At 34.9% G+C, this 24,505-nt stretch overlaps 2 protein-coding genes across 4 annotated transcripts; one reads left to right on the top strand and one right to left on the bottom strand.

Moving 5' to 3' along the window:
• Nucleotides 1-1,982: 1,982 nt before the first annotated feature.
• Nucleotides 1,983-10,548, top strand: LOC105131398 (myosin heavy chain, cardiac muscle isoform). Of its 3 annotated transcripts, none has more exons than XM_011034347.1 (5): nt 1,983-2,072; nt 2,199-2,473; nt 3,670-7,745; nt 8,317-9,499; nt 10,060-10,548. In XM_011034347.1, exons 2-4 carry the CDS (start codon nt 2,371-2,373, stop codon nt 9,496-9,498), a joined length of 5,361 nt encoding a protein of 1,786 aa, XP_011032649.1. In that variant the 5' UTR covers nt 1,983-2,072; nt 2,199-2,370; the 3' UTR covers nt 9,499; nt 10,060-10,548. The 3 variants fall into 3 exon arrangements, with proteins under 3 accessions (XP_011032649.1, XP_011032650.1, XP_011032648.1); XM_011034348.1 differs by lacking the exon at nt 10,060-10,548 and adding an exon at nt 9,902-10,024; XM_011034346.1 differs by lacking the exon at nt 10,060-10,548 and having other exon boundaries at nt 8,317-9,742.
• Nucleotides 10,549-14,915: 4,367 nt separating this feature from the next.
• On the bottom strand, nt 14,916-19,900 carry LOC105131399 (sulfate transporter 3.1-like). Its single transcript, XM_011034349.1, has 12 exons — nt 19,407-19,900; nt 19,099-19,306; nt 18,669-18,840; nt 18,430-18,495; nt 17,675-17,788; nt 17,090-17,206; nt 16,494-16,620; nt 16,108-16,394; nt 15,826-16,016; nt 15,628-15,713; nt 15,463-15,539; nt 14,916-15,362 (listed from the first exon to the last, which is right to left on the bottom strand). Exons 1-12 carry the CDS (start codon nt 19,741-19,743, stop codon nt 15,177-15,179), a joined length of 1,968 nt encoding a protein of 655 aa, XP_011032651.1. The 5' UTR covers nt 19,744-19,900; the 3' UTR covers nt 14,916-15,176.
• Between the last annotated feature and the right edge of the window lie 4,605 nt (nt 19,901-24,505).

Here is a 24,505-nt window from a genome sequence, read left to right as displayed (position 1 = left end):
CCCAAGTCAATCAACATGTTACCTTCTTAATATTTAAAAATAAGATAATTTTAAATTTTTTAAAGTTATACCATACTTTTTTAACAATCATTCAAGTTATTTTTAAGTTAATTAAGTTAAATGAGTTACATTATAATAATTTTTATATAATTTAATTTTAAATTTGAATGAGATAAAAAAATTAATTTAAAAAATTTTAAACTTGATTCATCAAGCTATATTTAATAATAATATCTAATAATTTTTTTATATTTGAATATTTCTTTTCCTTTCAATTTTTTTTAATTTAAGCTGCCGCGTGACACGCCAAAACTACTTATAAAGGAGATATGTATATTATTATATATAGTCATGAAAAAAACAAGGTAGGTTCATCATACTCAGGGGCCACATACACGTGGTCGTAATTGTACACGGAGGAATATCTATGGCGACCGTCTTCCGCCACCGCCCATGACGCGCACTCGGCCCCACTTTTCTTAAAGCGTGCCTCAGGCCGGGCCGTACCCTTCCAACGAAGATTCTCACTGCTACGCCCTCTTGCTTTTTTTTTCCACACAAACCTACCACGTTGATAGGATTTAAGTGCTAATTGGTCCTCATATTTACATCAAGCATTAATGCCCTCTTTGAAACCAACGTTTACTGCAGTGATTCAAGGGCTCGAAAGTCCGATTTTCCCGTGGGAATTAATTTGGATGCCTCCAAAATTGCTTTAAGGGCCAAATTTGTGAAGTGCACAGCATTCTCTTCGTCAAGTGAAATTATCCTAATTTAATTGCTTGATGTATTACAAGATGATTTTAAGAAAAGTGCCTAACGTAATGCATGCTTTAAAAAAAATACATTTTCATATATTTTTTTTATTTTTAATATTAACACTTTAAAACAATAAAAAAACATAAAAATAATTCAATTTCATGTTTTTTTAAGCAAAGAATAATTTAAAAAACATAAAGTAATAAAATGCTAAATAGACACCGATAAGTTTAGTTTAATGTATTAAAATAAAAAAAATCCTTACAATCCAATAAAAAATAAAGAATTTTTTTTCATAATCTTATATGAAGCTTCGAATCTTTATAGAATAAATCACTTCAATAATCATACCTAATCAACATAACTTTTAAAATGCACTATTATCATTTTTTAAGTACATTATGATCAATTTTCATGTTTTTACCTCAAGAATAAAGAAGCACCCGTCAAACATGGCAACACAATCTTCATTGAAAAGAAAGGACTCCAATTTTCTATTTAATTGAAATTTCAAGATACAGCAAAATCTCTCTAAAATCCCAAAGAAATAGCAGTAAAATACAAGAGAATCGGGTAGAATTATTAAAAAAAATGCCTGGAGTTGCCATCTCTAGTTCGATAGGAATAAATAGTATTTCCGATGCATTTTGCCAACTTTATTATTAATTTTTTAATGTACGACAGTTCTCAAGAGGACCCAACAACAGCATAAGAAGCAAGCAACGACAGCAGGAGAGAGAAATACAAACAAATGAAGAGTTGCACACAGATACACAGAGGGATCTAACAAACATGGGGTGATACCCGATAACAAAAACAGCGGAGGCAGCCGTACTTGTTTTTCTTGTAGCTGCTAATCAGATTAATCTCAAAAAGCTTCCTTTTTGGTGAGTTCTTCTTTTTTGTTTGATCTTTCAACTGTCGCCGTCGTCTATAGTTACATCGTCCTTTGTTCAGTACATGTCAACGGTCAATGGACCGTGTTTTCCTGCTCTTTTCGTGCTTGATTATGTTGTTCTTGTTTTTTTCTTAACTTCCGATTGCTTCTTCTGTTTTTTCTTTTAGAGTTTCATGCTTTAACCTGCTGTGTATGATCGCGCAGTCTTCTTCTTCTTCTTCTTCTTCTTTATTTAATTGAATAAATAAATTGATTCGTGATTCTTTGGAGAATATTTTTTTATTTCTTTATTTTATCAGATTCTCATACCTGGCTGTTTTTTTTAGTGTTCTTTCGATCAGGTTTGTCATAAATAGAGAGCAGTTGCTCTTTCGTATACTGAATACTTTCTGGACTTGAAAGCTCTAGTGATCAGGTATTTTTTCTTTTAGTCTGGATTTATTTGTTTCAAGCTGTGAAGGATCTGATCTTATAAACTATCAGTGTTGTTAACATTGAAATTGAATTAAGCATGTTTTGTTTGTTGATTTTGTTGACATAGGTACAAGGAGTGAAATACAAAGCTCAGTATTGAGAATCAGTGCTGGTTTGACTGGTTGTTGGTCGTATTTATATCTGGTTTTGGACTGGATCATCACTTACTGCTTCAAGGATTGAATTTTGTCGTGTCTGCGATCGGAATTTGAAAGGGGTAGTGTTTATTGGATTGAATTATGGCTGCCAGGTCGCAAGCAGATTCTAAACGAAAGTATTCATGGTGGTGGGACAGCCACATCAGCCCAAAAAACTCAAAATGGCTTCAAGAGAATCTTACAGGTATTGGTTTGTTTATTAAGAATTTAGTTTGGATTTTTGTTTAGTGTGCAAGTGGGGTGTGCTTAACTGTTTAATCATTTTTCCATATATCAAGTGAGTGAGCTGGCTATTTGGAAGACATGGTAACCAAGACATTACAATGAATGGCACCAACATTTTGCCTGAGCTGACTGTCAACTCTTTGAAGAATAGCTTTTATTAACCATCTTCCTTCTTAGGAAATAAACAAATTGAACTAATTTTAATGAAGATCGACACCTCATGTTAATTGTTGCTGCGTAGTTCTATGCATGCCCGAGTGATGAAGTGGATCTCTGATCTCCTAACATCTCTACTGCAACCGGGGCGAAAGGAAACATAATTAAAGAATTCCAAACAAATGAATGGAATCAGTTAAAACTCTTGAAATGTATGCACAAAATTAAAAAAAGTTGGAAGGTATTTAGCTTGCATTTACTTTTGGTGTGAGCCTTAATTGCACCTGGCTGCATTTGATCATTGCAAACATCTCTGCATTTATTTGCTGCTGTATATTCGATAACTTAAATGATAAACTAGGAACTAAAATCTAAGAATCGGATGATAATTACTGCCAATGTGATTTTTGTGGTTGCAAAGATATAACTTCTGATTTTTTGTCTCATGCTTGTGTCTTTGCTTTTCATTTTCCTTACAATTGATAGGTTTATCCAAGGGTTCAATCTATAAGTTTTTACTTTCATGGCATGAAATTACATCGCCTCTCTGATATCTTTGATCTCCTTATTTTTGTGAATTGATTGTCCTATTTCTTGGGTAAAGAAACCAAATTTTTGGAGAAACATTCTCCTTGGTTTGCTACACTATATCACTGCATAGTATTTAACAAAGAGTATCAGTTAACGAACTCTTTATGTCAATCCACACCCTGACTCTCCTTGGATGGTTTGTAATTCTGCTTCTAATTTAATTTGGTGATTTGAGGTTAATAAAACTGCGGTTACTCTTTTAATCAGAAGGGGGAACCGATGAATATATTTTATTGCTAATTACCTGTAGACCACCACAATTTCTTGTACTTATTCAAAATATATACTGAATTTGAGTTTTAGCTTCTTTATTACTTCTTTCATTCTGTAGGTTTTGTGCTAGACTTACAGCAGCATTTGCTATCTATCTGGATTTAACTGTTAAACAATTCTCTTTTCTATGAACAGGTATGGATTTCAAAGTCAAACAAATGATCAAACTCCTTGAAGAAGACGCAGATTCCTTTGCAAGGAGGGCAGAGATGTACTATAAGAAACGCCCGGAGCTTATGAAATTAGTTGAAGAGTTTTATAGAGCATATCGTGCATTGGCTGAAAGATATGATCATGCCACCGGGGCCCTTCGCCAGGCACATCGAACAATGGCAGAAGCATTCCCCAACCAAGTCCCCCTTATGCTTGGCGATGATTCTCCTGCAGGTTCTGCTACTGATGGTGATCCCCGTACACCTGATATGCCATCAATACGTGCACCTTTTGACCCTGATGAGCTGCAAAAGGATGCTTTGGGTGTCTCACCATCTCATAGGAATGGAGCTTTTACTGAAGAATCAGATTCTGTTCCTGGAAGAAAGGGTTTGAAACAGCTCAATGATCTTTTTGGGTCTGGAGATGGGGTGAACAATGCTAAATTTGCAGAAGGGAGGGCAAGAAAAGGCCTCAGTTTCCATGATCCAGAGGAGAAAGAGCAAAGTGTGCGGAATGACAGTATCCATGATCTCAAGGCTCGAATCCCATCTCAGTCTGAACGAGTGAGTCAAGCCGAGCTAGAAATTTTAACTTTAAAGAATGCGCTCGCTAAACTAGAAGCTGAAAAAGAAGCTGACCTGCTTCGGTATGAGAATAGTTTGGAAAGATTGTCTAATCTGGAGTCAGAAGTCTCTCGTGCAACAGAGGATTCCAGGGGACTTAATGAACGAGCCAGCAAATCTGAAGCTGAAGTTCTAACTTTGAAGGAAGCCCTTGCCGCGTTAGAGGCTGAAAAGAAATCTAGCTTTCTTCAATATCAGCATTGTTTGGAAAAAATATCTAATCTGGAGAACAGCATATCTCATGTCCAACAGGATGCAGGAGAACAAAACAAGCGAGCTGGCAAGGCTGAAATTGAAGCTCAATCCCTTAAGCAAGACCTGGCTAGATTAGAAGCTGAAAAAAATGTTGTGCTGGTTCAGTACAAACAATGTTTGGAGAAGATATCTGATCTAGAAGACCAATTACTGAATGCACAGGAAGATGCCAGGAGGTTCAGTGAGCGTGCAGGTGATGCTGAAAGGGAAATTGAAACCTTGAAGCAAGCTTTGACCAAGCTAACTGAAGAGAAGGAAGCTGCTGTCACTCAGTACCAGCAGTGCTTAGCAACTATCGTCAGCCTGGAGCATAAAATTACTTGTTTTGAGGAGGAAGCTCGAAGGCTTAACTCAGAGATAGATGATGGGGCTGTGAAGCTAAAGGATGCTGAAGAGAGGTGTATTCTGTTGGTAAAATCAAATCAGACCATGCAGTCTGAGTTAGAGTCATTGGTGCAGAAAGTGGCAGCTCAAAGCGAAGAAGTTACGGAGAAGAAGAAGGAGTTGGGGAGACTTTGGACTTGTGTACAAGAAGAGCGATTAAGATTCATGGAGGCCGAAACTGCTTTTCAAACTCTACAGCATCTGCACTCTCAATCTCAGGAAGAACTAAGATCTATGGCGGCTCAGCTTCAGAACAGGGCTCAAATTTTGGACGAACTGGAAGCCCGTAATCAGAGTTTAAAAGATGAAGTGGAGCATGTCAAGGTGGAGAACAAGAGCCTAAGTGAAGTCAACTTATCTTCAGCTCTGACTATACAGAATCTGCAAGATGAGATTTCAAGCTTAAGGGAGACCATAACAAAACTTGAAGCAGAGGTTGAGCTTCGAGTGGACCAAAGAAATGCCCTTCAGCAAGAAATTTACTGTCTGAAGGAGGAGTTAAATGACCTTAACCGGAAGCATCAGGCAATCATGGGGCAGGTGGAATCAGTTGGTTTCAGCCCAGAGTCCTTTGGGTTGTCTGTAAAGGATTTGCAAGATGCCAACATAAAGCTAAAGGAGGTTTGTGAGCAAGACAGAAGTGAAAAGGTAGCTCTTTTGGAAAAGTTGGAGATCATGGACAAACTTATTGAAAAAAATGCTCTCCTGGAGAATTCTTTATCAGATTTGAATGTTGAGCTAGAAGGGGTTAGAGTCAAGGTAAAGGAACTGGAAGAATCCTGTCAATCTCTTTTGGGAGAGAAATCCATTCTTGTTTCTGAGAAGGCTTTGCTGGCCTCTGAGTTGCAATTTGTGACTGATAATTTGGAGAAACTTACAGAGAAGAACAGCATTCTGGAGAATTTCCTCATTGCTGCAAATGCTGAACTTGAGGGGCTGAGAGTAAAATCAAAGAGCTTAGAAGATTTATGCCTGCTGCATGAGAATGAGAAGTCTGACCTGGCCTCTATGAAAGGAAGTTTAACTTCTCAGTTGGACATCACTGAGAAAAGCCTGAAGGATTTGGAGAAAAATTATAAAGAATTAGAAGAGAAATATTCCCTTCTGGAGAAAGAGAGAGAATCCACACTTCATGAAGTAGAAGAATTACAGGTTTCTTTAGATGCCAAAAAGCAAGAACATGCTAATCTAGCCAAGTTGAGTGAGTCCCAATTGGCTGGTATGGCATCACAGATCTGCTTTCTACAAGAAGAAGGTCAGTGCAGAAAGAAAGAATATGAAGAGGAGCTGGACAAAGCTGTGAATGCGGAGATTGAGATCTTTATCTTGCAGAAAAGTGCACAAGATCTGGAAGAAAATAATTTTTCTCTCTTGCTTGAGCATCAGAAGCTCCTGGAGGCATCTAAACTTTCAGAGGAACAGATCTCTGATCTGAAACATGAAAATTGTGAACAACAAGTAGAGTTGAAATGCATCTCTGATCAAATTAAAAATCTGAGAATGGGACTTTATCAGGTGTTGAAGGTTCTTGAACTTGATGCAAGCCAGTGTGAAAATAAAACGGAGCAAGACCAAAAACTTGTGAACCGTTTACTCAACAAACTTCAAGAAACACAAGAGTTTCTCTTCAAGATGCAAGATGAAAATCAGCAGGTGGTCATCGAGAACTCTGTTCTTGTTACACTGCTTGGGCAACTGCAACTAGAGGTGGAAAATCTTGTGATGACTAAAAATATCCTTGATCAGGAGCTGACGACCAGGTCTGAGCAGTTCTTGGTTTTGAAGAATGAGAGCCAAAAGCTTTCAGGGATAAATGAAGTGATGAAATTGAAGTTAATAGAGGGAGACCACAAAGAGGAGGCTTTGAAGGTTGAACTAAGCAATCTTCACGGGCAGCTGTCAGACTTGCAAGGTGCTCACCAGAGCCTACAGGAATTGAACTGCAAGGTTCTTGATGAGCAGAGGTCCTTGATGAAATCATTTTCTGACCTGCTGATGGAGAAATGTAAACTAGAAGAGGAAAACTGCTGCATTCTTTATGAAACTGTATCTCAAAGTACCCTTTCTCTAATTTTCAGGGATATCATCTGTGAAAAATCTGTGGAAACAAAAAGCCTTGGTGAAAATCTAGATAAACTGTATCATGACAACAATGGTCTCAATGAGAAGGTGAAGATATTGGAGAAGGAGTTAGATAAGCTCAGTTCCTTAGAGGATGAGAAGAGAGAGTTATGTGAAATGGTGGAGGATCTTAAGTGCAAGTATGATGAGGTCGGGATGATGCAATCAGATCAAGAAATGCAGATCATCAAACTATCTGGAGATTATGATCAGAAAAGCAAGGAGGCTGAAAAGTTTTGTGAAGTAAATCAGAAATTGGAGTCTGAAATGAGGAAATTGCATGAAGAATTTCAAGAAGTTAAAGGCAGGGAGGAAAATTTGAGTAATGAACTGGTAAAGGGAAGAAATGAGATTGAATTACTAGAGTCTCAGGCTGTTGCATTGTTCGGTGAACTGCAGATATCTGCTGTGCGAGAAGCCTTGTTTGAAGGAAGGATTCATGAACTCCTTGAATTATGTGAGAGACTTGAAGATGGAAATTGCTCAAAACATGTGGAGATCAACCAGCTGAAAGAAAGAGTTAGTACTTTGGAAGGCGGAAATGCAGACCTCAAAGCTCTGATGGCTGCATATTTTCCAGCTTTCCTGTCTTTGAGGGATTGTGTAACATCACTGGAGAAGCACACTGTTTCAGATGTGACATTTAATGAGGTTGACAACAAGGAACCAAAGGTAATTTCTATTTTATCTGATTTTGAATCGTTCTGTTATTGCAACTTTACTTGGCCTGGTTCTAAAAGTGACATGATCAAAATCCCATCCATTAATTGTCTAATCATACTCTGTGGGGTTTGTAAAATTTATCACTTCAATCACTCCTTGAGATTTTACCTGTATTAACGTTTATAAGCTCTCATGCTCCATTCAAACCCAGAGTTGATGTGCCCAGACATTGCTTCTATACTATTGTCATTGATTTTTTGTTTGATAACTTGTCAGCTTCTTATCTGCAATATTGGGGTTTATCAATGGTTATTCTTCCACTTCTTCCCTGTTACCATTTAAACAAAGGCCCTAGTTACATATTTCTTAAAATCTATTTTGTAGTAAGTTGTCATTTCTGAACCCTGTATTAAAGTAGGCTGGTTCTCATTTTCAATGCTGGTGGACAGGATTTATATAAGCTTCCTTGTGATGCACCGAATAATTTCAGTTGTCAATTATTCATAAGCTGCAAATACATTTTGTTTTGTATATCAAGTTCATGGTTTTGGATATTTTGCTTATATTCCACTTGTTGCAGGATGCTGCAATGGTGGTGCATGCCGAAAGCTGTCAACAAATGAGTGAAGGACAGAGTAGCGTGGTACCACGTGGAACTTTGGACTTCCAGGAATTGCAAATGAGGGTTATAGCTATTGAGAAGGCAGTCATTGAGAAGGAGAGACTTGTTATGGTGGAAAACTTGAGTTCTCATTCCAAACTCGATGCTGCAATGAGGCAGATTGAGGAGTTGAAATCTGGAAGCAGCTTGCATCTAGCAGGTATTGAAACAAGGAAGTATGCCAAGCCAAATCCAGAGCATGAGGAACTGAGGGCCGTGCTCAGTGATGATCTCAGGCAGCAGAAACAAACACATGAAATCTCCGAGGATGGGAGTGAAGTGATGACAAAAGACATAATGCTTGATCAGATATCTGAATGTTCATCTTATAGAATAAGCAGAAGAGAAACTATGGAGGCTGATTATCAGATGCTTGAAATATGGGAAACTGCTGACCGGAATGACAGCAATGACCTGACTGTTGGAAAAACTCAGAAGGTGATTGCTTCACAGGCGGAGAAAAAACACACCAGGCAGCATCCCTCCACAGAATCAATGATTGAGAAGGAGGTGGGTGTGGACAAATTAGAGATCTCAAAGACATTATCGGGGTCTTGTCAAGAAGGAAATAAGAGGAAAATTCTAGAAAGACTTGATTCTGATGCTCAAAAGTTGACAAATCTTCAAATAACAGTTCAAGATTTGAAGAGTAAGGTGGAGATTACAGAGAAGAGCAAAAAGGGAAAGGGTATTGAATATGATAATGTGAAGGAGCAGCTGGAAGAATCCGAGGAGGCCATCATGGAGTTGTTAGAAGTCAATCACAAATTAGTGAAGACTGTTGAAGACGAGCCATTGTACTTTGATGAGAAGTCCGCACTAATTCCAGATGAGAGTGGCAGTGTCAGGAGAGGAAAAATTTTAGAGCAGGCAAGAAGAGGATCAGAGAACATTGGGCGTTTGCAGTTGGAGGTGCAGAAATTGCAGTTCCTTTTGCTGAAACTCGACAGCGAAAACAGAAGTAGAGGAAAAACAAAAATCACAGAGCGAAAAACAAGAGTTTTACTGCGGGACTATCTGTATGGTGGAACAAGAACTAGCCAGAAGCAAAAGAAAGGGCGCTTTTGTTCATGCGTGCAACCTCCAACTAAAGGAGATTGAGGTATTTACATTTTACGGGAAAATAATCGGTGTAGTTCAATTTTTTTATCGAGACATTAGTTGCTTTGTGCATAAACTTTCCTTGCTAGATATGGTGTTATATAGAGGGCTAAACTCTCTCTTTTTTACGACCTTGCTTGCTTTGAGAGGACCCGGCCTTCTTTTAGTTTAGAGATCCTGCTGTACATGTCAGGCCCTTCTTATAACAAGAAGCTGCTCTATTAGAGCCTCGTTTTCCCCTTCATTTTGCGTGCATGCTGGAATGCTTTTTCATAGCTCATAAATTTAATTAGTTTCCTTAATAGTTGCCAATTCAAATGCCACCGAATTACTTGCCCACAGCACTGTTGAGATTTTTCTTCAAAACAGATTTCTAATTGTTATGCTGCGAGTGTTTTCCAAGGTTTTGCCTTGCGATTTTCCCCAAGGGATCAACTTGCTTGCAACATTGTTCTCCATGACCAGAGCAACATCAGGATGCAATTCATCTCCACAAATCCATTACAATATTGTAGAGTAAACAGCATACCAAGATAACACGTTGCAGTTTCCGCTTGTCAGGCCTCCACATAAACTCACTCGCCGAGGATTCTTCGACTGCCCATTGACTGCAAGAACGACCTCACTGCAATCAACCTTGCAGCCTCAAGCCCGGCATTGAAAGTGGACATGGAAGCTGAGATTCCATCACTGCTTCAGGAGTCATGAGCCGTGGAGGAAGAGGATAGCCTATCCCCATCGACAACATACTCTCTGGTTTCCGCTCCTTGAGATAAAAATGCTTGAACTTCCATGCAAACATTCTCCATTCTGACAGAGTTTGAAAACTCCAGAGCACTTTAATAGTCTTGGCACTGTCAAGCCACCAGGCCACCCTTTCACAATATCTAAAAATCTCATTTCATGCACAACAATACCCTGAAATGACGTGCTATAATTTCTCTCTCGGCCATACCATTCATCCGAGGTTTCCACTGCCGGAAGGATCGTGATGACATGCGCTGCATCAATTGCTCCACAACAATTAAGAAAGCCCAACAAAGTATCGAATCTGCACATGATTTCCTGTATTTTTTTAAAATATATTAAAATAATATTTTTTATTTTTTAAAAATAATTTTTGATATTAATATGTCAAAACAATTCAAAAATATAAAAAAATTATTAATTTTAAACAAAAAATAACAATTAAAGTTTTCACTAAAACTGCGTTTTATAATGTAAAAAAAAAAACATACAAATAAAGTGAGAATAACACCTGCAGCTAAAGCTGAAAGATAATTTTTTTTTTTGTTTTTTAACTATCTGCGAAATGAGATTTTTTTTTTTTTTTTTTTTTTAACTATCTGAGAAATGAGAGTGTTTTTGACTTCCAGAATCAGGACTGGCTTAACTGGCACGTGCTAGGAAATTCTTCCATGGGCCTAACCAATGGGGCCCACTTATCATTTTAAGTTTAAGCTAAACATAGCATGGGCCCCAAAATCCATCCAAATACTATCTTATATAGTCTCTTCCGAGCTATTTAGGACTAGTATAGTGGACATGCGATACTATCTTATATAGTCTCTTCCGAGCTACACAGTTTTATTTAGGACTAGTATAGTGGACATGCACTGTCAGGTAGTAACTATTTAAATCTGTTTTTATTTAATTATACAAATTAGAATAGATATTCATATTAAAACTCTGAAAAAAAATATTTTTAATCAAAATTATCTTCTCTCTTTTTTAATATTAGAAATATTCACAAGAATATCGAATTCAAGAGGAAAACATGCATATTTTAAATACAAAAACTCCCCTTTTTTAATCATGTATTTTTTTTATTTTAATGAAAGAATATTTTTTTTTTATTAAAAGTAATGTTTTTTAAATAAAAAAGATCGTGAAAGAAAGTTTTAATAAGAAAAAATAATAATGAATTACTCATTTTCACTCACTTTTATGTATAAATATAAGAATAAAAAAATATAAAAAATAATAAAATATATATTCTATTATTATTGAATATTAATGACCAACTTTTCTTGAACAATTCTGCATATTAACTTCGTATATATTTAATCATAAAATAACTGTTTAATATTTCCATAAAAGCTCTAATATTTTTTAAAACCATGGAATAATTGATTAGATATTTGTTGAAATATTATTTTAATAAACTCATTAAAAGATAATTTTATTATATAATTAAAAAAATAAAATAAGTAAAAAGGCCAAAGGTTGTTAACCTAGATCCTAGGCCTCAAAAGATGGATACACGTGTCTTGCCTATATATATATATAAAGCTTAGGTTTGCATGGGATTAGAAGCCAAGACTCCTACACTTGACTTCCTTCGTAATCTGCCCTAACACTATTTTTTTTTTAGTAGAATGAACAACAGCTTATGGGACTACTCTTTCCAAGATAAACATATTGACATCTTGATTTTTTTCATGGCTAAAAGATGCCTAACTAATGAACTCCTTCTCTTACCTCTTATTTTCAAGTGATTTTCTTTCTATTTTTTTTAATATTCTAGGACTAAATATAAAACAAGTATAGTTTGGAATCAGAATATTAAATATTAAAATTTCAAATACCAAATAATGCATAAAATTGAAATTTCAATAATAAAACTAAAGTTTTTCATGCGTTTTGAATAATTTTAGAATCAGAATATTAAATATTAAAATTTCAAATATCAAATAATACATAAAATTAAAATTTCAATAACAAAACTAAAGTCTTTTATGCGTTTTGAATAATAAACTCTGTTTTTTTAATTTAATTTCGGTTTTTATTTTCTTGATTTTTTTAACTATAGCATAAGATTTTATTGCCTAACATTAATATTTAATTTAACATTGAAAAAAATACTTAATACTTGGCATGAAAACATGCAAGATGAAAAAAATCTCAACACATAAAACCATATCAATATAACTTAATAAAATGAGATTGTAAAACAAAATACATCGAAAATAAAAAATATTATAGAAATGAACACGAAATCCATAATATTTCAAGTCTAGGAGAACAGCTATTGGTATTTTACAAATCCTCCAGGATTTTTAGTTTCTTTTATAATTTTTTTGAGCCAGCGCATGGCTTCAGGTCAGTATAATTATGCTATTTCTTTTTTCACATATTTAATTTATATTTTTAAGATAGTACCTATGTTTTTATATAAATTATAAAAAAATTAAAAATAAACAATAAATTTATTATATTTTCATACCACTTGCAATTTTTGTTTAAGTTCATTGAGCTTTTCTCCAACAATTATTATAATTGAAGGCACAAATATTTTTTTCTTCTAAAAAATTAATTCATATCATATAATTAATTAGCTTCAGATGGATTGTAATAAAAAAAAATTGTATTTTAAATATGCCAAACATAACCCCAGGAAATTGATTCACATAACCGAAATAGAGTTAATGAGAAAAAAAATATAATGAAATTTATCATTTATTAATCAATAATTTTTAAAAATAAGTTATTTACTTATTTCCATAATAATGATAATCATACCACTAAAAGATGTTTCTTAAATTAAAAACAATAATTTTAATTGGTTATGCAAGATTAATTTAACAAACAAAAATTATAAAAAAAGTATTAATGACATTTAAAGAAAGAACTTTAATATTTTCTTAAGTGACATTTTTAAAATATTTTTTTCAAAAAAGCTCCCATACTTCTGGACAATTTATTGTACATTAGTATGCTCTAACCCTATTTGACTTGCAGTTCATTTCTTTTGCTAATTAACAAAGAAAAATTAAAAGAGGGGAAGATTTTACCATACCTTTTCCCATATAATATTATTCACTAGAATATTTTTCTCCCCTTCTTTTTTTTTTTTTAATTCAATTTCATCCTTTAATATTAGATTTATTGAGGATTGAGATTTATAATTTATTTGATAATTTACTTTTTATGAGATTATCTCAATTTCATAATCTGAATAACAACTTTAACATGCTAATTCGGTTGACTCGATTTTTCTATTTTTTCTAATTGACTTTTTCTTCTTCTCAATTTCATCCTTCATTATTAAGTTAATAGATAATAAAGGTTCATGATTCTTATCGTTTTGTTTTCTATAAGGTCATCCTCATCTAATGACTCAAAAACTATACATCGTCTATGCTACAAAACAGCCCATCGTTTCGTCATAAACACGAACCGTGCTCTGTTCTCAAGTTTATGCTAGTCCAATGGTAGCAGTAATGCTTTTTTAAAATCAATCCCTTTGATCTGTCCAGAGAAGCATCGACACTCTCGTCGCTGATTATTGCGTTGAAACTTGCCTATTCATCGATAGAAGTAGTAGCTCTCCCAAATCAGTCCGTTGATTTGGCTGCAAAATCATTCTCATCGTCCTGCCAAGAAAGCAGCCACTCGTCGCTGATTATTGCGTTGAAACTTGCATATTCATCGATAGAAGCAGTAGCTCTCCCAAATCAATCCTGCCAAGAAAGTAGCCGCGCTCTAATATCAAATTTCATCCTTTAATGTTAGGTTTATTAAGGATTGAGGTTCATAATTTCTTTGATAATTTACTTTTTATGAGGTTATCTCAATTTCATAATCCGAATAATAGCTTTAACAAGTTTTCTCGTTTGATTTGATTTTTCTACTTTTTCTAATTGACTTTTTTTTTCTCCTTAACTTCATCCTTCAATATTGAGTTGATTGATAATGAGGGTTCATGATTTTTATCTCATTTTCCTAACTGATTTTTTTTTCTTATTTTTTTAATTGATTTTTTTTCCTAACTTCATCCTTCAACATTAGGTTGTTATCTCATTTTCCTAACTGATTTTTTTTTCTTATTTTTTTAATTGATTTTTTTCCCTAACTTTATCCTTCAACATTAGGTTATGTTTCAGTTTGCTTTCTATGAGGTTATCACTGTTTTATAACTCAGATAATGAGTTTAATAGATTAATTAACTTGAGTTGACTTAAATTTTTTTAATTGATTTTTTTTTAATTTTATCTTTTAACACTAAAGTTAATTGAAAATTGAGTTTTATAATTTATTTCAATTTGTTTTCTATGAGCTATCATAGTTTTATGACCTAAAAGATTGACAAGTTAACTTGAATTGAAATGAATAGATTAAATATGTTGTTTTTTCAATATTTATATAAAAAATATCATTTTTAATATTTATTTTGAGTCAAATTATATTTTTATTGGTGATTTATATTATTTCTAAACTTGTTAAATTGACCAAGTTGTATTAGATCAAATCTTACATGATTTGATTTCTTTTTTCTACTAGAAAAAAACAACAACAATATCTAAATTTTTTGTTATATATATTTTTTAATTCAACCAATAACTTAGCGCGTTGAAAGTCATTTCTACATTAATGACTAAGGTTGCGTGCATCCAATATTCTTATGCTCGCGTGGCTCATCAGGAATAATCCAAAAGGCTTTCCATTCGAAGTCTCATGTATAAAACGTACACATTGTGCAACTTGTAACTTGTCGGAAGGAAAAAAACACCTCCAACTAAAACCAATTATCGACGAAGTCAACTTCTGTTTCACTTGTGTTGATTTGATGCAGCATATGCATGCGATGCATAACAGCTCCTAAATCAATTCGCACACAACTGATACATATTTGTAAAGTTGAACTTCGTAGAAAATGACACTTGCTGATCGACAGCTTAGACTTTGTTATATGCCTCAGATTCCTCTCTCAAGGGGTCTGGTTTGCGAGTATGAAGCATGAAATTGCACGCTCCAACAGCTTCTCCTACTGTCAAATACATCCATTCTTGTCCTATTTTCTCGATAAGCTTGGACTTGTTGAGTTTCTTCATCACTTCAGCTCCAGGATTGGCCAAGACAAGCTGTAAACATGCATGGCGACGAAGAACATCAGAACATGTAAAGTAATGGTGTGGGATAAAATCAAATTTGTAGGTCATAGAAGTTTGAAGAAGAACATACTTGGAGTTCCCTTCTGTCCATTACTTTCTTAACTTCCTCAAGCATGCTAATCCCACTTGTGTCAATGTTACCTACCGCTGTTAAACCAAGAAAGAAATGTAAATGGGTTTTCTATATGTAATCAATTTTTGCCAAAGGAAAAATGCTGGACCGTGCATTGCTTACCTCCCATGTCTAGAATGACATACTGCAGGCTGGTTTCTCCTGAAGATTTTAACTTGTCTTCCTCTTCATCAATCCACCTCGCAATCCTAATGGATATAACAAAATATAATAGCACTTGTGAGATAAAGATTTGATTGGTTGATTTTAATCATTTTTGGTATGTAGATATGCAGAAAATCGAGTTTGATAAGTCCACACCTTTCTCTTAAGTAGCTTGCATTTGCAAAGTAGATAGGAGCATCAATCTCGAGTATGATAACACCGGGAACGCTGCTTGTGTTCGTATATTGTTCAACATTTCTGTAGATCATCGAATTTGGAATGTTTCCAAGAATAAATGTCCTTGGTCTTGCGACGAAGAGAAGTAATCTGAGCAAAGAAATTGCCACCTGCACTTGCACAAGGGAATTTAGTATCGAAGGATGGTACGCAGACATTTATATTTGCAAGTTTGAGGGCTTAATAACTAGTGTTCCATACCGCGATGACTAAGCCAATCGCGACACTGCAAAAAACCACACCAGCATATGCGCTTATGCACACGATGAAGTCGAACTTGTCGACAGACCAAAGATGGATTGCTGCTTCATAATCTATAAGACCTAGCATGGCAGAGATAATAATAGAGGATAGAACCACAAGTGGAGTGTAATGGAACAATGGCGTTAGGAATAACAAAGTGACCATGACTGCCAACGCCATGACAATATTCGATACTGCTGTCTTGCATCCTGCATTGAAATTCACAGCCGATCGCGAGAATGGCCCTGGAAATTCCCATTGTATCACCAAAACTCTTAGTTTACTATTATAATATTAACTTGGAATTACATTCTTAATTGCATCTGGGAAAGGAAAAATTATACCTGTTGTGAGATAGCAGGAGGTGCAAGAGCCTACAATGTTCATGGTCCCAATAGCGATCATCTCTTTGTTGCCATCTATATGGTAATTCTTGAACATGGCAAAACTTCTTCCTACTGCTATTCCTTCCTGTAATTAGTTAAATAACCGAGCCTTAGTTATTTGTATACGTCTATTAATTAATTATGTAATAATTAGATTGTACAATTTCTATTATTTTATAGGATTTGCTGATAATTCATTTAGGAGGTCCAAATTGAAATAAGAAACTATCTATCTGAATTTGTGGTGTCCATAAATAAATTGCTTATTAATACTCTTACGAGGCAAGAGGTGCAGGTCTTAGCTCAGCTTATATTTTTGGTGTTATAGTAGTGTTTGAGATTCTTATTTTTATTTTTATTTTTTAAAAAATATATTAAAATAATATTTTTAACAAATCAAAACAATTTAGAATAAAAAATATCTTTTTTTTAAATCCAATAAAATATATATATTTTTTTTGAAAATATCTTTTTTTTAAATCCAATAAAATTTTTTTTTTTTAATAATCGGATAAAAACACATAAAATAGTAGAGGAGAAGTTTGGTTGCTTACGGCAAGAGCTATGACACCAGTGATGATGCCAGTTTTAATAGCTGTCGAAAGGTAAGGAGATACAAACACGAGATCCGCAAAGGACGGTGGATTTAGCCCCTTCTTCAAGTGTCCTATCTGAATACGTTACACCAGCGCGCATGCAACAAAAAACACCACATTAGAACGGAAACAAATACGACAAAAAACCGACCCACCAATGACTCATCAGGCCTGGGAAAATCAAAGTCGAGGACCTGAGGTGACTGGAAGGGTCCACTCAGCCTCTGTTATAGGCTGGAGCCCACTACTTGGAGCGGAGCAATTATTTGGATGGGGCCGAATAGACAAAATCCAAGTACCCAACAGGCACAACCCACATGTAGGATGGATCTCGGCCTCATCTTATAGCACACTAAGCCACCCTTTGTGGGGGTCCAACCCTAATATACAATGGGACTGAATCTCTCTGTGGGCAACTTTCAACTCACTCTTACAGAACAGTAGCAGCATTGACAGTCACAGAGACTTGTGTTCCCCAAAAAACGTAAACAAATACAAACAAGAAGGCAGGCTACTCTATCGATAATTCATGGGAATGCTCACCACTTGAACTCCATGTTTCTCGGCATGAGTGAGGTAGACGAGGATACTTCCTAGAATAACCGACGTCAATGGTGCCATTGCTGATACCCAAAAGAATCTTGGTTTTCTCTTGCTCTGTGCAAATAGCCAATCATCAACTCATTAATTATTATTTTACTCCATTATTAAATTAATCTCATGAGCATATTATTACATGCAACACGACAACATCAACATATGTATATATGTATATATGTTAGTGTAGTTGCATTGAAAAATGAGCTCAGAAATTCCTCCAGAATTCCATTCAGGGTGTTGGATTTAAAAGTCATTGTTTCTTGTTCTTAAGTAACCAACAAGTCGAAAATGAAGGCATGAAGAGGTATGATTAATCATACCAAACAACAGCATCTTTTTTTTACTATTATCTACAAGATCATTTATATATTTATAGGTAAAGAGAGAATTTTGATCCCTAATTATATTATTTAAATTGGTATATAGAAGATATTGAGAAAGATGAGTGATAGTGAATCAATTTATATAGAAGATATTGAGAAAGATGAGTGAGTGAATCAATTCATATCTATCTATATATATAATACATGGGGGCCCTTCTTTCTTTATATGGTAGTAAATTCATTTCTTCTGTTTAGTTTTGGCCGCGACACGTGGGGCAAGTGGCAAAATGAAATCAGAATAGCAATCTGCAATTATGTGAAAGATTGAAACTATGGAGGCAAGAAAATTATGCTATACGAAAATACTTTACTTACGAAGTATCGAGTGATGAGAAGAAAGAACAGGAAGCAAAAGCCCAGAATGGCACTTTCCCATTTCCACTGCATTAATAATAATAATAATAACCGAGAATCAGTGTTGGCTTAACTTCTTTCAACATTATATTAATCTCTGAATGAGACATTTTATGTAAAGCATGGCAAACTTATTTATGTTTGTTGTAATATAGTGTGATAAATGGATAATGATAGCACACGTGCAAAGATCAACGGACCTGATGTGTTTGGGAGAAGACAGAACGCAAGACGGAGACAAGATCCGTTGAATGGGTGAAATGATCAAGCCCAAGAATCCCTTTCAGCTGTTGCAGGATGACTACAGTTGCTGCTCCTGCCATAAAGCCTATTATCGTTGCATGTGACAGAAAATCCACTATAAACCCTAGCCTGCAGCACAGTAAACACAGTAACTATTAAGAAAACCGTAAAAGGAGATGTCAGCATGTTAACCGAAAAAGGAGATATCAGCATGTTCTTATTGCTTGAAGTGTCTTTATCCTTGTTGACTGTTTACCAAATCTGAAAATAATAGGTCAATCACCGTTTATGGTTCTTCTTAATTATTCATATATATACCAAAAAAAGAAAGAAAGAAGGATCTCTTGCAACACAGAGCAGCAAAAGACAAGAAGGCCAGCTATTTACCTTAATATGCCAAGGGAAGCTTGAAACACTCCGGCAAAGAATGTGGCAGTGAATGCAAGATGGAGATAAAGTTTGGGGTTCTCATTAGCATTAACTTCATTCCCTAACATAGATGCTGTGAGGAGAGATGCAACAGCAACGGTCCCCACTGCCAAATCTCTTGAACTTCCCATCATTGCATAAACCAATGGCGGAATAAAGCTTGAATCTGCATGCGTTTAGACACAAAGTCTATGAGAAACTGCTCTTATATCAATCAGTTCAGCTAAAATCTGCACTATGTTGGTGATTTTCATACTAGAACTTACATAGACCAAGAATTGGTGGCAAGTTGGCTAGCTTGGCATAACTTATCCCCTGAGGAATAGCTAGACTAGCGATGGTGATCCCAGCAATAAAATCACTTCTCAAGAAATCAAAAGTGTAACTAGGGGCCCAATCGAAAATCGGAAGGAAATATTTTATGCCTAATATGAATCTTCGCGAAGTGGGCTGGTTCTTGAATTGCCTGAGAGGATCATCAGGAAAGAAAGTCTCTTTAAGATTATATTTCAGCGACTTCACAAATGGTTGCGGTGGTGGAATCGCTACTCGATGTGCACTCTCCGCGTTAGTGGACGGAAAAACATAGTCGGCGTTGCCCATTTGCACAAGATTTGGATTTAGCTCTAAAATTTGGTTAATTTGTTTAAATGTATGTGCGTGGCTAATGCTCTAAATCTCGAGAGATGGTGGGTGGAGAAGATAATAAAGAGAGAGGAGATCGCCGGCGTTGTGAGAGTAGTGAGAAGTGTGCGGACTGGCCACGGATTTATAGAGGGTGGGGACTGGACTATAAGGAGATGCGTGTGGACTGTTGAGAGGGGGGATTAGCATTTTCAATGGGTCATGAAAGTAATTTTGTAAGAAAAAGGTGTACAGTTATTCGAAAATTTATTTTGTTTTTCTGTATTCTTTTTAGCCTTGCCTTCCACCTCGTGCCCTGTGACTCTGCTTTTGAAGTAAGGTCTCCTCTCCAAGCCACAGAGAGGCAAAATCCAGGAAGCCCCCTTCTATTTTATAAATATAGGACGGCTTTTTTTCTGGCCACCAGGGAATGTCATTGTGGCTTGGTGCACTGCCATTGGACAGTTCATGGAGGCCACCTGGAGACGTGTTAGATAACCGTTGGTTCGTGAGATGTGATACCAACACAGGCTACTAATTAATGGATCCCTGCTTGACCAAATCTTTGATGCGGCCCCATTATTGCACCTCGTATTTTTATATCTGATGGGGCCTATTTTATTTTTTTTAAAACCTACATATATCTCAATTAATACTAGATTTTAAAATTAATAACTTTAAAATTTATAAAACTCAAATAACTAATTTATAAAAAAAATTTAATATCTAATTAGTTGAACTAAATCCTTCCAAACTAATAACACCTAACTTAATTTATAGGCAGTCCATGTACAAGAAAATTAACCTGTGAGTAATTAATGTTGTCCGCAAGACAAAATCCTCCTTAAATCAACTTTTAACAACGCCTAATGCATGCTTTTCGGATCTTTATCTCGGAGTTGATTGCTTTACTTTTTCATAGCTCTATGATTGCAGAAAGAAAGAGACATAGCCCCTCTCCCCAGGAAAAAAATCAAGCTTAAGGGCAACATTAAAACTTTGCCTTCAAATTCTAGGCGTCACATATAAGAAATAAATATATAATAATTCGGCAGTACGAATTAGAAGGAGATAGTTGCGTGAGTAAAAAGCATAATTGTTAGACGTTAAACCTTGCAAATGAAGGGTTAACGTTTTCTATCTCCTAATAACTAGATGGCTGACTAATCTTCAATCATCACGAGATCTGAAGACTGTTTTCAAAGAAAGATTCTACACTTACCAAACAAATAGCTGAGACCAATACGGGATTAAGTGGCTGATAAACATTTAAATTGTACAAGAAAATTTGTAAGTGTCAACATCTCGAACGTAATCTTTTAAAATAACCCACATTTATGAAGGCTCTATGTTATATTTCTAACTAGAGCAAGCTAAAGAAAATTGTACGTGGAGATCCAAATTGTTGGTGTCTATCATTATATGGCCGGTACCTCTTCTTTTCAATTAGAACGGTACTGGATTTCGGATATCAAAGGTCGGAATCCATGCACTTGAGCAGGCATAGAAACTCCTAGCATTTTTCCTTCTAATTACTGCACAAACATGAAGAAAAAAAAAAAGAAATCCCAACATTGATAATTTGAAGCCCGAGGTCCAAGAGGCTAGGGCATGATTTCTACGAGGTAAGAAGGTTGACCGCTAAGAGAAGCCGAGGCAGAGAGAACACAAAAGCGTTTTGCTTTGGTTTAACGAGAGAGAAAGCAAAAGCATTTTGTTCTCAATGTCCACAATTCTAGTATCAGACGCAAGACCATATTTTGTTCTCAATGTCCACAATTCTAGTATCAAACGCAAGACCACACGTGGATTTAATATATTATAAAACTACCCTATCTGCTTGAGGGGACATCCTATTTCCATGTGTAAAATTAATTAGTCTTCGGGTCAAACATGAAACGCGTACGAGTCTAGAACGCTAAAAACACCACACCGTTGGTTTTTACCGGCCAAATTTGACGGCCCCGGGGCCTTGGCTGACTTGGATACCACTTACCGGCAATGAAACGGCAGGTCTGTTCAGGACACGTGTTAACATCATGTGTGACCATCTTACATTTCCTTGATTTTGTGCACGAGATTAATGTACCCACCTGGCTTAGTTGTCATGTCCAAATTGCAAACAACATAGAGTGATGGATCTAACTCATTTAATCAGATTTTGTGGCCAGGTTATCGTTTTCATCAGCTTTTGTTGCCAAGTCGTGGAGTTTTTCTTCTTCAATATGTGCTCATATTTTGTACTTTTCCAAACCTCTCAACAATATTAAGTGGATGATGCTGTGAAAATATTTCAAATAATGTAAAGTGGAAGTATTTTTTATTGGTGTTTTTTTTTTTTAAAGTAAAAAAGCTTGTATAACAGCTAGGATGGGTGAAAAGCCACGCAATAACAAAATTCCCCCAGGTTGTTAAATAATTTTAATTTCAAAAGTTGGTACAATGATTAAAAGATTAGTACTCCTTTCTTATCTATTAAGAATTTTTTTTTTAATTCTGACATGAATAATTTATTTTTAATTGGATCAGAATAGTGAATCTTGTTTCGGTGTTTGAGAGTTGCTATAAATTTAATCATGAAATAAAATAAAAAAATCCTAAGAGATTGACACGATGATTTAGGAGATTTGCTAAATTTCTTGAATTTTTTTAATTAAAAATGTTGGGATCAACACCATGAAAAATTTAATTATTAAAGTATGAATACACTAGGTTGGTGTAAGAGACATGCCTTTAAAAATATCCAGGGAAAAAATTAATCATCATATGTTCTAGAAGCAATTTTGTCAAGAGACAAAAGTGAAAAAAAAAAAAAAAACACCAGGGCCCTCCTCAAGTCCTTTACAAATTTCCCTTTTAAAATGGTTTTTTAATTACTTTTTATTAAATTAATATATTTTTAGATATTCTTAAATAATTTTTATATACTTCAATTAAAAACAAAACAAATACAAAATAACATCTTAATTTCATGTATTTTTATCTTAAAAAATATTTTTAAAACATTCATTACACTACATTACTTAAACACACTACTAAACATACCGACCAATCCTCTGAAGCACCATCCAACAAGGAAGAATCGGAAAATATCAACCGATGGTACGTGATGTAAAGTTAACCTTCTAAAATTAAAGTAATTAATTGTTGAATTATAAGCTGTAAACTTCTCGTGAAGTCCATTTGTCTACTTGAAGACGAATAAAAAAATTAAACAAGTTGTTGGTAACATGACAATTGACAACAAGGCTTCGACTTTTGTGTTAGCGGTGCGGTAGCGTTTTATGGAGGAAACCAGACATAAGACAATATGGCATCTTTAAGCTTTGTTTTTTCTTCACAGAAAGAAGAGTCTTAAGAACATCTCTAATAATCATTTGACAACGTGAATGGACTCCGAGATCGGCACAAGGCGTCATCATATATAATTCCTAGTAAAACTAATATAATCACTTTAAATTTAAATAAATGATGCTAAACAAGTCTAGTAAAAACAATTGCTTAGAATGTCATTAATTATAGTATATACCTGCAATGTCATTTTACTCAAACAAGCTATAGAATTTGGTTATTTTTCTTAGTAATCTTTAATTTTCAATATGCATGTATAGTTTGATTCTATATATATATATATATATATATATATATATATATATATATATATATATATATATATATATATATATATATATATATATATATATATATATATATATATATATATATATATATATATATATATATATATATAAGAAGCACCTGCAACTAATTTCAAAATTAAACTTCAGTGAGTTTGAACTCTAAATCCGCATTTTACTCATTTAAATACGTAGGATTAATGAGAATACACTAATTAATTTAAACATTTAAATACATAGGATTAGTGTGAAGACACTGGATCAAAGGTATCTCTAAAGATGGAATAAAAAAAACAAAAAAAAAACTCTTTTTCTAAAGAGACAATGTCAGGATCAGGAGTGAAGGTATCACGGGTATGAGGCTCTTAATCACCTAAAGACATATATAGGACAACCTCGCGTCAGGGAACCCAAGAAGTCTCGCTTTATGAGATACTAGTTTTTTAATGTTGACTAAGTTGATCCCATGGTTTTGCTAGCTATCTGGGTATCTGTTCTTCTATGGCTGCTGAGATGTGGGCAGTATTTCATGGCTTAGATCTTATTTGGCGTCTGGGTTTCAGACATTTTGAGCTTGAGGTGTATTAATTCGGCAGTTCTCGCTGCTGGTTTGAGTCGGAATGGGGCGGTTCGTTTGGAGAGCCCTATTTCAGATATGGTTCAGCAGGCTCTTGCACGGCAGTGGACAATACGAGCTCGTCATGTGTTCCAAAAATCTCTGCACGGATTGACTAGCTAATTTTGGACACGATGTTTCTTTAGGCACTCATGACTTTAAATATCCCATGAAGAGCTTGTCAGCTCTGTTGTACGCAGACATGATTGGGGTTACCATTCCCCTTATAACCAGGCTGCAATTTCTTCTTTCTGGGCTTCGTGATCCCATCGTAATTATGAACTAATTAGGGTGTCCAATAAATTGACCAGATAATCCATCATTGCTAATCCTTTAAAAAAAAAAATCCTAACAGGGATATAGCCGTCCTTCTCAAGTTCTCATAATGCAGCTCTAATGATAAATAGCATGGAGAAAACAAATTGAAATTCTGGACAAGTCCAGCAAATAAAACAACTAATCAAAGAAGAAAATTTGTTCTGATGCC

The sequence above is a fragment of the Populus euphratica genome, unplaced genomic scaffold (assembly GCF_000495115.2).
Source record: "Populus euphratica unplaced genomic scaffold, PopEup_1.0 scaffold23.1, whole genome shotgun sequence".
Lineage (NCBI taxonomy): Eukaryota > Viridiplantae > Streptophyta > Magnoliopsida > Malpighiales > Salicaceae > Populus > Populus euphratica.
Note: the sequence above shows the minus strand (reverse complement) of the source record. Positions and strands in the feature narration are given on the sequence as shown.

Coding starts and splice junctions, on each gene's coding strand:
- LOC105131398 (XM_011034347.1), top strand. CDS start 2,371: ATGGCTGCCAGGTCGCAAGCAGATTCTAAACGAAAGTATTCATGGTGG. Junction 2,474..3,669: donor GCTTCAAGAGAATCTTACAG/GTATTGGTTTGT, acceptor TTCTATGAACAG/GTATGGATTTCAAAGTCAAA. Junction 7,746..8,316: donor TTGACAACAAGGAACCAAAG/GTAATTTCTATT, acceptor CACTTGTTGCAG/GATGCTGCAATGGTGGTGCA.
- LOC105131399 (XM_011034349.1), bottom strand. CDS start 19,743: ATGGGCAACGCCGACTATGTTTTTCCGTCCACTAACGCGGAGAGTGCA. Junction 19,307..19,406: donor GCCACCAATTCTTGGTCTAT/GTAAGTTCTAGT, acceptor AAACGCATGCAG/ATTCAAGCTTTATTCCGCCA. Junction 18,496..18,668: donor TCTTCTCCCAAACACATCAG/GTCCGTTGATCT, acceptor TTATTAATGCAG/TGGAAATGGGAAAGTGCCAT.